Source organism: Peromyscus maniculatus, chromosome 17, assembly GCF_049852395.1.
Source record: "Peromyscus maniculatus bairdii isolate BWxNUB_F1_BW_parent chromosome 17, HU_Pman_BW_mat_3.1, whole genome shotgun sequence".
Lineage (NCBI taxonomy): Eukaryota > Metazoa > Chordata > Mammalia > Rodentia > Cricetidae > Peromyscus > Peromyscus maniculatus.
Window position 1 is genome coordinate 57,922,037 of NC_134868.1, and position 11,806 is coordinate 57,933,842.

General features: G+C 55.0%; 1 protein-coding gene across 4 annotated transcripts in view; it reads right to left on the bottom strand.

Moving 5' to 3' along the window:
* Window positions 1-11,215, bottom strand: part of Mcf2l (MCF.2 cell line derived transforming sequence like) — a 154,955-nt gene extending 143,740 nt beyond the window's left edge. Inside the window, exons 1-2 of one of the 4 annotated variants that reach the window (XM_076553709.1) lie at window positions 11,070-11,215; window positions 5,332-5,504 (exon numbers count right to left, since the gene is read on the bottom strand). In XM_076553709.1, the coding sequence (XP_076409824.1) occupies window positions 5,332-5,500 (169 nt within the window). In that variant the 5' untranslated portion in view covers window positions 5,501-5,504; window positions 11,070-11,215. Of the gene's footprint in view, window positions 1-5,331; window positions 5,663-11,069 lie in introns of all 4 variants that reach the window. The other 3 variants (XM_015999787.3, XM_042262998.2, XM_042263000.2) reach the window with 3 other exon arrangements.
* Between the last annotated feature and the right edge of the window lie 591 nt (window positions 11,216-11,806).

Genomic DNA, 11,806 nt, shown 5'->3' on the forward strand with positions numbered 1-11,806 from the left:
GTGTATGTAGATAAATATGTAATAGTGTATATAGATAAATATGTAATAGTGTATGTAGATAAATATGTAAACAGCTCACAGTTGACAGAAAACTCACAAAGTGCCTGAAGAAACGCAGGCAAAATCTCTGGACCCACGGCTGTACTGCAGGTCAGGAAGAGGTGGGCAGGGCCCTTGAGATGGCTCAGGCACACACTGCCCACCTCCTGGGGGACCGTCCCCACAGTGTTTCATAATCACCTGTTTCAGATAACACATACTGTTCCTTTTCATTAAACAGTGATGAACACTGGCTAGTTCTCTTCAGTCCATCCAGGGGCCAGAGGGGACAGCCTGGGAAGGCAGGGCTTGTGGACTCTCCAGGACAGGCGCAGGGCCAGGGAGAGTTCAGCAAGCTCAGGAATGGTACCCTTGCAGCCTGCCCCCACCGGCCCCGGGGATCCCTACCCCACCCTGCACCTGGCAGCAGAGGAGAGAATTGCTAACAATACTTAACTTGACCAATAACACACACAGCAGTCCCCAGTGGATCGCAAGCCCATTGTCACCAAAAATGCTTTCCAAAACTATCAAGAACTCTCGCCAACTTCCTGAACAACAGAAACTCACAAGTGATAAGATGCTGAGGGATTCGGAAGGTTAGAACGAGAGGCTAATCGCGTGCAGCCAAGCTGCCAGCCCCATTTGCACAAGCCCCGCAGACTGTTATTAGAACAACCCAGAAAAGATCGGAGAGTGGAGCGTCAAGTAGCTTGCTCACGGGGTCCTGCTTTTCACACGACGGTGACCGAACGGCCACGGCACTCATTCCTCCACACCTGCGTTTCTCATCAAGTGCACACCGAGCCAGGGAGCTGCGAGCCCACAGCCCTTGAGGTTATCAGAGGTCATCTCCCCAGGCAAAGAGACAGGTCAGGGTCCTTGGCAGGCTGCACACCCCAGTCCTGAGGAGATGGGATCCGACACGTCTGCGGCCACTGCATCTCTACTCTGAAGAGGTCTCCATTGTGTTTAGTGACCATAGATGGGGTGCTTGGCAGGGAAGCTCTGTGCCTGGCTCCCATGCTTGGTGTATCCCAGGCCTCTGGCCGGGGTGGATACAGGACAGCCGTCTCTACTCCAAGGCCTCACAGATTGACCTACATGTTGCCTGCATGGAGTTGTACATTGGCTACATGGAGGTGTGTGTGTAGGTGTGTGTGTGTGTGTGTGTGTGTGTGTGTGTGTGTGTGTGTGTGTTTATGTCTGAAAGAGATGGAGCACACAGCGACACTGTCTTTTTAGCCCCCCTCAAAGGGGCTCCCCTAGACTCCAAGGGCACTCCAACAGAGGTGGCTTCATGGTTCTTGTTTTTGTTTTTGTTTTGAGACAGTCTCCTGAGCTCAGGCTGGCCTTGATTTTTCTACCTATCCGGGCATGACCTTGAATATAAGATCCTTCTGCCTCTGCCTCCCTGGTAGAGATAAGAGGTGTGCAGCCGCAGCAGCACTTCTAAGTGCTGAGGAATGAGCCACGGAAGAGACTCGAGGCCCTTGTAAGGCACGCAGATTCCCCCAGGCCAGAAAAGAGACCTGCAAAGACGCAAGAGAGGCGGTCCCCAGGATGGATGGATGGTAGGGTGGGAGACGGAGTGACAGGGTGTCTGCAAACCAGGGGAGCCACGCTGATGGGTCCGGCAAGGAACCCCAGCACTGGGGGAAGACAGGCATGGACCTTAGAGAGTGAGACACAGACCAGTGAGCGGGCGGCCAGAGGCGCCTCAGTCCCTCCTGGGAAGGGCAGAGCTTCGTCCTGCACGGAAGGAAGTGATTTCCTTCAGGAAAGCCAACTCTCCCACAGAAGGCGTGTCGGAGGAGCCTCGGGGTCAGGGGGCCGTGGGCTGGACACACTCCAGCCTCAGCAGAGTCGGAGCAGTGCCTTAGGGGGCTCTGCAGCAAGAGTTAGCTATGGTGAGGACGAGCCTGCAGCGGAGACTGACTGAGGGAGGAGCAGAGGCAACCGAGCTGGGCTGGGTGTGGCCTCTCCCGACGTCATTTGGCACAGGTGACTGGAGTGAACGGCAGTTGTCTGACCAGCCAGATGGGATCCCTGAACGGGCCTATCCACGGATGCGCTTGAGGCCTCCCACCGCTGGCCGTGAAATGGTTAACTGTAGAGCGCTTGGGGGACTACTTGGCCAAACGCTCTGCTGTGGTGGTATGCTATGCTGAAATGAAGAGGGCTGAAGGAACGCCAGCTCACACAGACGGCCACAGACGGCGGCAGCGAGTGAGCTGGAAAACAGGCTTATCAGTGTTTACCCAGCACGGTCCAAACCTCCGCATGACCTCGGGGACAGGAGCGTGTGGACAGAATGTGGACACAGCAGCCTGCACACGAGGCTCCTGCCATCACGTTGGCAGTGATGGCACTGGGGGACTCAGCCTGTAAAACAGCTGGCAAACTGGCCAGTCATCGCCCAGCAGCCGCCTGCCTCTGGAGACACGCAGGGATCACAGGCACGCCCCGTTCAGAACTGTTCACAATAGTTACGGAGGGGATGGAGCCCTTGCATCCACTTACATGCAAGTGGGACCACATGCTGGGTCATCTGCACCCTGGCCTCTGACTGAGCCTTGACACAGAAAGCATCTCTGACACGTGCTGAGTGAAATGATCCACCGCGAGGCACGAGCACTCAACGAGGACACTCACTACGACCCCTGGAGTGTCGAACTACCCAGACCAAAGGTGAGTGGTGGCTTCTGGGACGGGGATTAGGGGTTGGGTTTGGGAAGATGAGATGCTGGAGATGGAGTGTGTGTGTGTGTGTGTGTGTGTGTGTGTGTGTGTGTGTGTGTGTGTGTTGGGAGCATATTTCATGTACTAAATGTTTAAGATGGAAACTGAGGTATACATACAAGTATACGCATACATATACACACATACATATGCATACATATACATACATACATACATACATACATAGATACATACATACATACTATATATATGTAGGTACTTTCCCCCAAGACAAGGTTTCTCTGTGTAATAGCCCTGGCTATCCTGGAACTCTTACAGACCAGGCTGGCCTTGAACTCGCAGAGCTCCACTTGCCTCTGCCTCCCGAGTGCTGGGATTAAAGGTGTGCGCCACCACCCACGCCCAGCTGAGAAGCAGTGCTGTGTATTTTGCCACAATAAAAAAAAAATAATGAATTTAAAATGTAAGTTTTGACAGGTTACATCACTTCAAAGGGCTTCTAGAATAATCTGGGAAAGGTAATCAGACCGGAAGAGAGGAAACAGCCCAGGAGCGGTGACCCCAACAAGCCGTCATGCCAAGCTCAACTCAGGATACGGGTTCCTGATCACAGCTTTTTTTTTTTTTTTTTTCTTGGTCACTCCCCTGTTGGAGAGCGTCTGGGTTCATTTCTCAGAGCTTGTACACAGGTCATCTGTGGGAGGTCATCCCCCGGGGCCACCGCCTGGGGTGCACTGGCTCAGCAGCACTCTGGGCCTCACGGCTCTGGATTGGGAAGGACCAGGACACACAGAGAAGAGAGGAGTGAGCAGTGACAGGAGTTAGGGCCGGGATCTGCGGCGTGGTGCCCAGCAGCCTGCCCGGCTCCCCAAAGCCTGGGGTGCCACCACCACTGAATACAACAGCAAGCTCAGGACGCGCCACACTTGAGCAGACGTGACCAAGCCCGTGCTTGAGCTAGATTTTCTGCCCGACATTCCACGTCTCATCAATACACAGGACATACAGACGGATTTTCCTGTCAGGGGAATGCAGATAAATCGACAGATGCTCAGCGCAGTCAGGTCAGGGTCAACCCTGTGGGACTGACCTGTAGGCTGCTCCCAGGACAGCCTTAACCCAGTGCCCGTGAGGCTCAACCAGAAGCCCAGGGAAGGTCGGCAAGTACCAACTGGTACCAACTGGCACAAGGCCTGGGCAGCCAAAGCGGCTTGAGCCCTGAGGGACTCCTCACACTCCAGCCAGAGCACACAGCGCTAAGGGCGTTCCACCAAACAGCCCCACAAGGGGGATTCTTGGGGGACCCCCTGCCTTCTGCAGAGCGCTATGATGGCAACCTCTCCCTGACTGCCTCTTCTCACATTCTGGGACCAGCCCCTGGGAGAAGCATAAACATGTGGCTCATGACGAGAAGGTTCGGTTTCCCGGTTCCTACTTGGGGTCCACCTTGGAAGACTGAACTCCAGCTGTTTCTTTAGGACAGGGTAGTCACTGGCGCAGAGGGACAGAAACGGCCACACAAGTCACAGACCCCGGCCGGGGCCACCACATGAAGTGAAATCTCTCCTTCAGCCACGGCAGAAGGTATGGCTCACAATACTGAGTCCAGAGAACCCCAAGCCATGGTCACCAGGTAAAGCGCTCGTCCTTGGAAGCTGGCACAAGAGTACTAGGCCTAAACCTTAGAGAGATTATCACCACAGACACCCTGAACAAGGACCCAGCCCTCGGGCGAGGATGAAGACGGGGAAGCCTCAGAGCAAACGGCCAGATTAGCCCCATGAGTCAGACCAACTGCCACAAATGCTAGCCTGCGCCATGGCCAGAAGAGTCCAGGATGGCAGGAAGATGGGATTTCCTCAGGTCTACAGCCTGACGCTTGGTCAGTCACAGAACCAGACAGCCCTGGAGTCAAGTTCACACATCCCCTCAGTGGGATGTACGCACCTGCTCAGCCTGCTGCACGCCTTACTTTCGGGGTCAGGGCGGGGAGGCAGTGGAAAGTGAACCCAAGGCACACTCTGCCCTTCTCTCACACCGCCGGGCTGGCAGGCTGGCCAGGACCATGGACCACCATGATTAGCCTAATGCAAAGACCGGCTGTAGGAAAAGCCTATGCACTGGAAGTCTAGGGGTGCACACTATATGGCTCTAATTCTATCCTTTCTGGTAGCAGGGAGCTGGTTAGCATGCTAAGATAAAACATACCAAATTAAAGCAACAGTACACACACACACACACACACACACACACACACACACACACACACACACACGAAGGAAAAAAAGGAAGCAAAGACTGTGAATAGTCCCTCCCCTTCTGCTGTACTGTACTTTATTTAACACCCAAAGACATATTTTTCATAATCTCTAACCAGAGCCAGCCTCTTTGTATGATCCTTACTGGTGTAACCAACAAGCAGGCGACCCGAGAAGACAGCCTGCCCCCAGGAGCAGGTTGACCCACAAGAACCCCCAGCACAGCCAGGGACCCGGCCGCTCCATCTGGCGCCCTGTGGCCGAGCATAGGACTTTAGACTCGCATCATCAGCGGGGATCAGAGAGAGAGGCTCGGACCGGGAGCACCTACCTGGGGCCGTGGCCGCCGCCTCTGCTTGGTCTTGAACAAGTCTGATGCCGTCGGACACGTCCACCTGGTGATCGGCCTCCTCCTTCGAGGCCCCATTGTCCTGCTCTGATGGAGAGCGGCTTCTGCGGCCAAGGTCCTTGCACAAGCTGAAGCACCCACAGTCGGACATGAGGCTGTGGTATCAAAAGGAAAATGGGGTCAAGTCGCAGGGCGAGCGAAGAAGTCTTTCTCCGGACAAGAACAAAGCCACTGTTTACTTCAGTTCTTCTTCTGAAGAGGCGCTGTGTCAAGTTAAGCTCATTCTCCGCATTTCAACAGCTTGTGTAGCAGGCTGTCTTGATACGCGGTTTAAAAAAAAAAAAAAAAAAAAACAAAAAAAAAAAAACGTCACTTATATATGCTGGGATGGGGGTTGTACAAGAAAAACAGTACCGCTTACTTCTTCGGCGTAAGAGGGGAAAAAGAGAGAAACAGACTTTCTTGACATTTAGGGTCTTGTTTCAAGGACGTGAAAGTGCCAGGTCTCTGGTTTCCCAGCTCTGCCCCACTGGCCAGGCAAGCTTTCCAAGCCAGGCTTGTGGCTTTTCAGATTACTCAAAGCATTTTTAAACCCTCTAAAGCAAAGCAAAGGCTCCCAGGTCCAGAACAAACATTATTGTATTCTTCCTCCAGGGGAAATCTGGCAAACACCTTGGTGAAGCGTCTTTGGAAGTGATCTTCAATTTAAAGAGAAAGTGTCACATGGCTAGTTTCACCTGCCCACAGTAGCTGTTAGCCCCGTCACCTGCCCGGGTGACTGCTCACCGGGGCGCTCTGGGGCCCTTCTCAGCACTGGGGAGGCTCCGTGGGACTCTGTCTGTTGGCTTAGTGCCCACAGGCCGTCCTGGGAGAAGGAGAGTGGAACACGTCATGGTATGTTGTCTTGGTGCCTCCACAGTATGTATGTCTTTCACAGTGCCCCTAGAGTTTTGCCTTCTATCTCTGATGCCCCTGCCTCGGGCATACACCATACCCCTTGCTTTAAACCTTCTTTCCCCAGCTCCATCTTGGAAGAGGCCACTGTCTGCAGGAGGCTGTCTCCTGGACAGGTCGGATGATTAAGATCCCCACTTCACAAGCCCGTCTCAAGCTCCTGCTCAGCACAAGCCTAGCTTCTCTTCAGAGGAAACCCACACCAGGGTTAGCGCCTTGCCTTGCTCTGGCTCTGCTGCCTGTCCCTCCTGGAGTCTGGCTGCTGGTGGGTAGAGATTTGTATTGAGATGTCTGTCTCCCGAAATGTGATCAAGGTGCCTAGGGCCTGAGAACCTCTCTCTGTTCTCTCTGTTCACAGTGTGGCCCATTCAGGTAGGAAGCGGGCTGCCTGGCCAGGGAATGTCCATGATCCAGTAAGTACAATGTTCCCAAACAGGGCAGACATTCTAGCTCTGGGAAGTGTCCAGCCAAGGCTTTGCTCTCTCCCACTTCCTCCCCAGCTCCCAGCCACCCTGGGTATGGACAGCTGGCCTATCTGCTTGTCTGACATGAAACAAGTCCCTTTGTGGTTTAATGCTGCCCACTCAATCCTCTGTCACTCTATGTCTGTTTATTACAAAGTTTCTCAAGCTGTCTCTGCAGTGGTCTGGGGATAGACCTTGGGGAACATGGGGTGCATGTTCTCTACATGGTGAGAACAACACACGCACAGCCTAGCTTTGTCTCACACCCCCCTCACCTGCGTGTAGAGACTCGTGAAGGATGAAATTCCAAGGGCAACTGACCCTTGACCAGAGACCTACTTCTGGGCTCTGTGAACCAAATTATGACTATAGAAAGTTGGAAGGGAAATTTCCTTGGTTCACAAACCAACCAACCAACTAACCCCATTTTATCCTCTCATCTTCTAAAGTCTAGTGACAGAATTTAATATGTTTTGAGGATGTCGGTGTCCCACACTTTTTTGGGGGGAAGCCAGGCTGATGCTGTGTGCGTTCATACTGAAGGGTGCCAAGGGGTGTCTCTGCCTCACATGTCTGTGCTTCTATTGCCCACACTCTATCTCTAAGCACAACAGAGAGGATCCCAGGCTCTTTCTTCAGCAATGGTGAGGAACAGTGCAAGGCTTGGGGGTACCCCGACCCTCTAGGTTATTCCCAGCTCCCCATGATGGTTGAACTCAGCATGCTTCCTGATCAAGCCTCCCTATCTCCAGCAGACTGCTATTTCCCTGGCTGCTTGCACACCAGTCCCTGGTGTACTATATGTAAGAACACCCCAGCGGAGGTAAAGCTGCCCAAGCCGATCATGAGCAGGCAGAGAAAGAGAGACAGATAGACAGACAGAGAGAGGGAGAGAGAGACAGAGAGACAGACAGAGAGAGAGAGAGAGAGGCTGGGCACAGCAGAAGGGTGACAGGCAGTGATGTGTTTCCTGAGCGGTAGGAAATCAGACTCTCACAGCTGGTGTCGCCTACGGGCACAGTTCAGTTCTGAGGACTGCATCCATATGGACTCATTTTTACAGTCTCAAGGTTACCAGAACCCCAGAACAGGTGTCTGACAGCTTGCAGGTATCCTGTGTCCAATGAGGGGCTAGCCTGGGTGGCCCAGGTTCCAGGTCTTTACACCCTGGAGCCGTGATAGGTGTCGCACACACCAGGGCAGGGTTACAGCCACCCACAGCTGTGAAAAGTCACCAGGTAGCTGGAACTCGGCTAAGCACAGTGAGGATCCAAGGCAAAGAAGCCCCAACCCTGCCTCACCGGTCTGTTGGCCAGTGTTTAGGATACACCTGCTGTCGTCTTTGTCAGGGTGACTCCTGCTTCTGCCGGCTGGCACAGGCTATGGCACGGGACAAGACTCGGTGCCAATACATGCATAAGAGGCAACACCCTGGAGGATGGGCCACGGCAGCAGCCTGGGCCCCAGTGGCTTGAGCCTGCTGCTCACACAGAGCGGTAAGAAAGTGCAGTGTGAGCACAGAGCCCCCCTCACATGAGTGCCTCTGGTTCCAGCCCACCGCTCAGGGTCATTAATGCCTCCCGCAGCCCCGCCCCACCTCCACCTCTGTCTCCAGCATGCAGAGCCTCTCCCGGGCTCATTTGTCTTGCGACAGACTTAGAAACTATGTGAAACGATGTCGTCACGGTCTCTGTGTCCACTGCTGCCTCCCCCATAGATTTGTGTTGGTTTTTGTCCTTTATTCCATTTTGGAAATTTTGGTGATGTCCATGGTCAGTCAGAGTCCTAGCACTTTCCCAGCTGAAATGCAGGCTTTCTGTGGCTGGCCCTTCCTTAGATCTCTGAGCATCTGCCCTTCAGGGCTCCAAAGTAACCCTGGACATCCTGGGGGAGGAGCCTGTTTCCTGTGACTCCAGGGAGCTGACTGTGGTGGCCACAACTCATGACTGAGCCTCTTCACATTCTGGGCTCTTGAAACTTGGTCCAAAGTGACTGGCCCTCTTGTGTGTCCAAGGGTCCCTTGGTAGCTAGCCATGGTGTGTTCACTGTCCCATCAAAGTCCCACATGTCCTGCAAGCTCTCTTTGACAGGGCTTGGAAGGAATATCACTGCATCCTTCCGGGCCTGTGGCAGCCTGGAGCTGTGAGATGAACCCAAAAGTCTGTCCCCTGGTCCTCCGCAATGGCCCAGAGTGGAGCAAGGTACTCAGAAGCCACCACTGCATGCAGGTGCCACTGCCCTAAATGACTTTCTTACAGGTGTAGTGCCCCCCAAAGAGCCCCAACATCTTGTGCCCACCTTCTGGGGCTCTTTCCAAGGGGGAAAAATAGCAGTAGCTGCTCTGTGCCTGAACGACAGGTCCTACAGAAGAAGGCTCCTGTTACTTCTGTGAGATGTGGGACAGACAGGGACCCGCTCATCAGGATCCAGGGCTCAGGCATCCCTAGTCTCACGCCGAGAGGACCACGAGAGACTAAGTGTGGTGTCCTGGCCACCTTCTCACCAGAACCAGGAAGGGAGCGCCAGGGAGTGGCGCAGAAACAGCTGGGTACACACAGCACATGGTGTCCCTGTCACTGTCATCCTTACACTGATGGCAGCTGGATCTCCAGAGCCTCAGTTGGCCCAGCCAGGTCAAGGTCACTTGTTCCACTCCTTCCTGGAGGATCCTCTCTTGGTTTCATATTTCATCATATTTTGCAGAAATGAAATGAAGTAACCTTCAAGGCAGGGACCTCTGTACAGAGGTGACTAAGACACCGGGTTTCACAAGACAAAGGTCTGCACTTGGGGGGGCCCTCAAACAGAGCTGACGTAGGACCTACAAGTAGGGCACATCCACAGAAAGCCTTAGCAGCATGGGGGGGACATTCTGTCCCCCTTCAGGTTCCCAGGCCTCCCCACTAGAGGTAGTGAAGGTAACTCTGCAGAGACGTGATGGTTCAGAGATCTCTGGACAGTCACCCAGAAATGAGGGGGTCCTCAGGACTGAGACTTTGTCCATAGGCCCGTAAGTGGCTTCCATGGCCATCCTTGGTCCCTCACACCCTTCACTCTCCACAAGGCTTTTCTACGGGTCTCAGTTTCTATAGAACTGGGTAAGGCAGTTGGGGCAGGCGAGGGATCTTCCCGAAATGTGGTGGCTCTTGGCCACACTGGACCTGAAAGCCTGAGTGACCATTTCCAAGCCTCTGCCCAGGCATTGCATTCAGGGCAAGGTGACAAACTAAAATAGGACCTTGCCTTAGCCTGCAGGGCTCCGAGACCAGAACAGTTAAGAACAAAGCAGGGGTCTCTCCTGCTGCAGCTGACCAAGACTGCGACAGAGCTCTGCAAGCTCGGGTCTTGACACCAGCTTTGGGACTGACAGGACACACAGGTCTCTGTAATTCCGAAGACCTCCCCAGAGCCCAGAGGGTAGCACCCCACTCTTACCTGGCCAAGTAGTCTGTTTACTAGAGGAGAGGCTGGTGCACACCCAAGCCCCAATTGCTAAGGAGAAAGGGTGGTACTTTATTTTGGTGGTGACCTGCTGCCAGGGATACACATCCTGGAGCCTCCCACGGCCCTGCACCACATCCTTTGGGCAGATGGGCATCTTAATCCTCACTGGCCCATGGCTCTGCAGCTGTTTGGGGTAGGACTCACTCGCCATGGCCAGGAGGCTTCCAAAAACACCAGGGTGGCATTTGGTCTCCTGCCTGAGGGCCTGAGAGGGTCAAGAGTAGCCATGCCAAGATCCTGATTAAAAAGTAACTCCTAGTGGGAGACTTTGGAGCTTAGCAGAGAAAGTGATACAATTATTTTTAACCTGAAGCCTAAGCTTCTTTTGGTAAAAAGGCAGAGCAGCCATGCCCAGCCAAGCCTCCCTGTCTATGGCACCTGTCCTGGACACTGACCCAAGTACTGGGTTGGAAGGAGCTGGAGAGGGCTTGGGGGGTGGGTGGTTCTGAGACTTGTCCAGGGGAGGCAAGAGCCCCGCCTCCTGCAGGTGACACCTGGTCCAGGGTGCGAGGGGATTCCCCCTCCACGTGACACTGGGAGTGTGAGAGGAACCCCACTCTTAACAATAGGGACACTTAGGGAGACCCCCGCTCCGAGCCAGAGTTCCCGCCGCCGCCGGGGAGGAGGTGGAACGTAGGGGCGACCGGGTCCCGTAGCCAAGCGATCCAGACCGGAATGGTTCTGGGCGGCGAGCTCGGGGTCCCACTTCCCTTCTTCTGCCAACCACACCCTCCCTCCCGTAACACACCCCCCCCCTCCTCTCTCCTCGGTCCCCCGTCGCCCCAACCCCGTGCACACCTGTCTGTGCTGGGGACTGTCTTCTCCGCGTCCGGCGAGCTCACTCGCGCTCGCAGGTGCCACGCTCCCAGACTCCGCCCGCCGGTCGGTCGGTCCGGGGCCACTGAGAGGGGGAGGGGAGGGGGGGAGAGCAGGGAAGGCGGGAGCCGGAGAGGGTGGGGGAGGGGCGGAGGCGCCGGGGACCGGGAGGCGACCGTTGCAAGCCCGACAGTGGGAAAGGGGATCTCAAGGGAGGAGGCGGGGCATGGGCGGGATTCAGGGGAAGGGGGCCAGGGAGGAGGTGGGGCGTGGGCGGGTTTGCAAGAGTGGAAAAGGGCGGGGTAGGGGCGGGTCCGGGGGGAGGGAGGTGCGTGCGTCCCCCAGTCCCTTACTGTCCCGAGGTCTTCTGAGCCCAGCCGAGCCTGGGTTCAGGCGCACTTGGGTCCCGGCTCCCCATACCTCGGGATCTGCCCCGGGGTCCTCACAAGGCCTCTCAACTGGCCTGTAGGGAAGTGGTGTCCACTATGAAGCCCCCAGCTGACCCGACTGGGTTTGCCCGCTCTCCCAAGACCCTTCTCTGCTGCTCCCAGATGGAAGAACTGACTCAGGTGGGAACCCCCGGCTTCAGACAGGTTCCACAAGCCTTTCTGGCCTCCGCGTTCTTATCTGACCTGCCGGTGGAAGAGCATGCTCCACTCACAAGCGATTGTTGAGGTTCCTTGAGTTACCATCTGTAGAGACAGCGCCTAAACACAGGA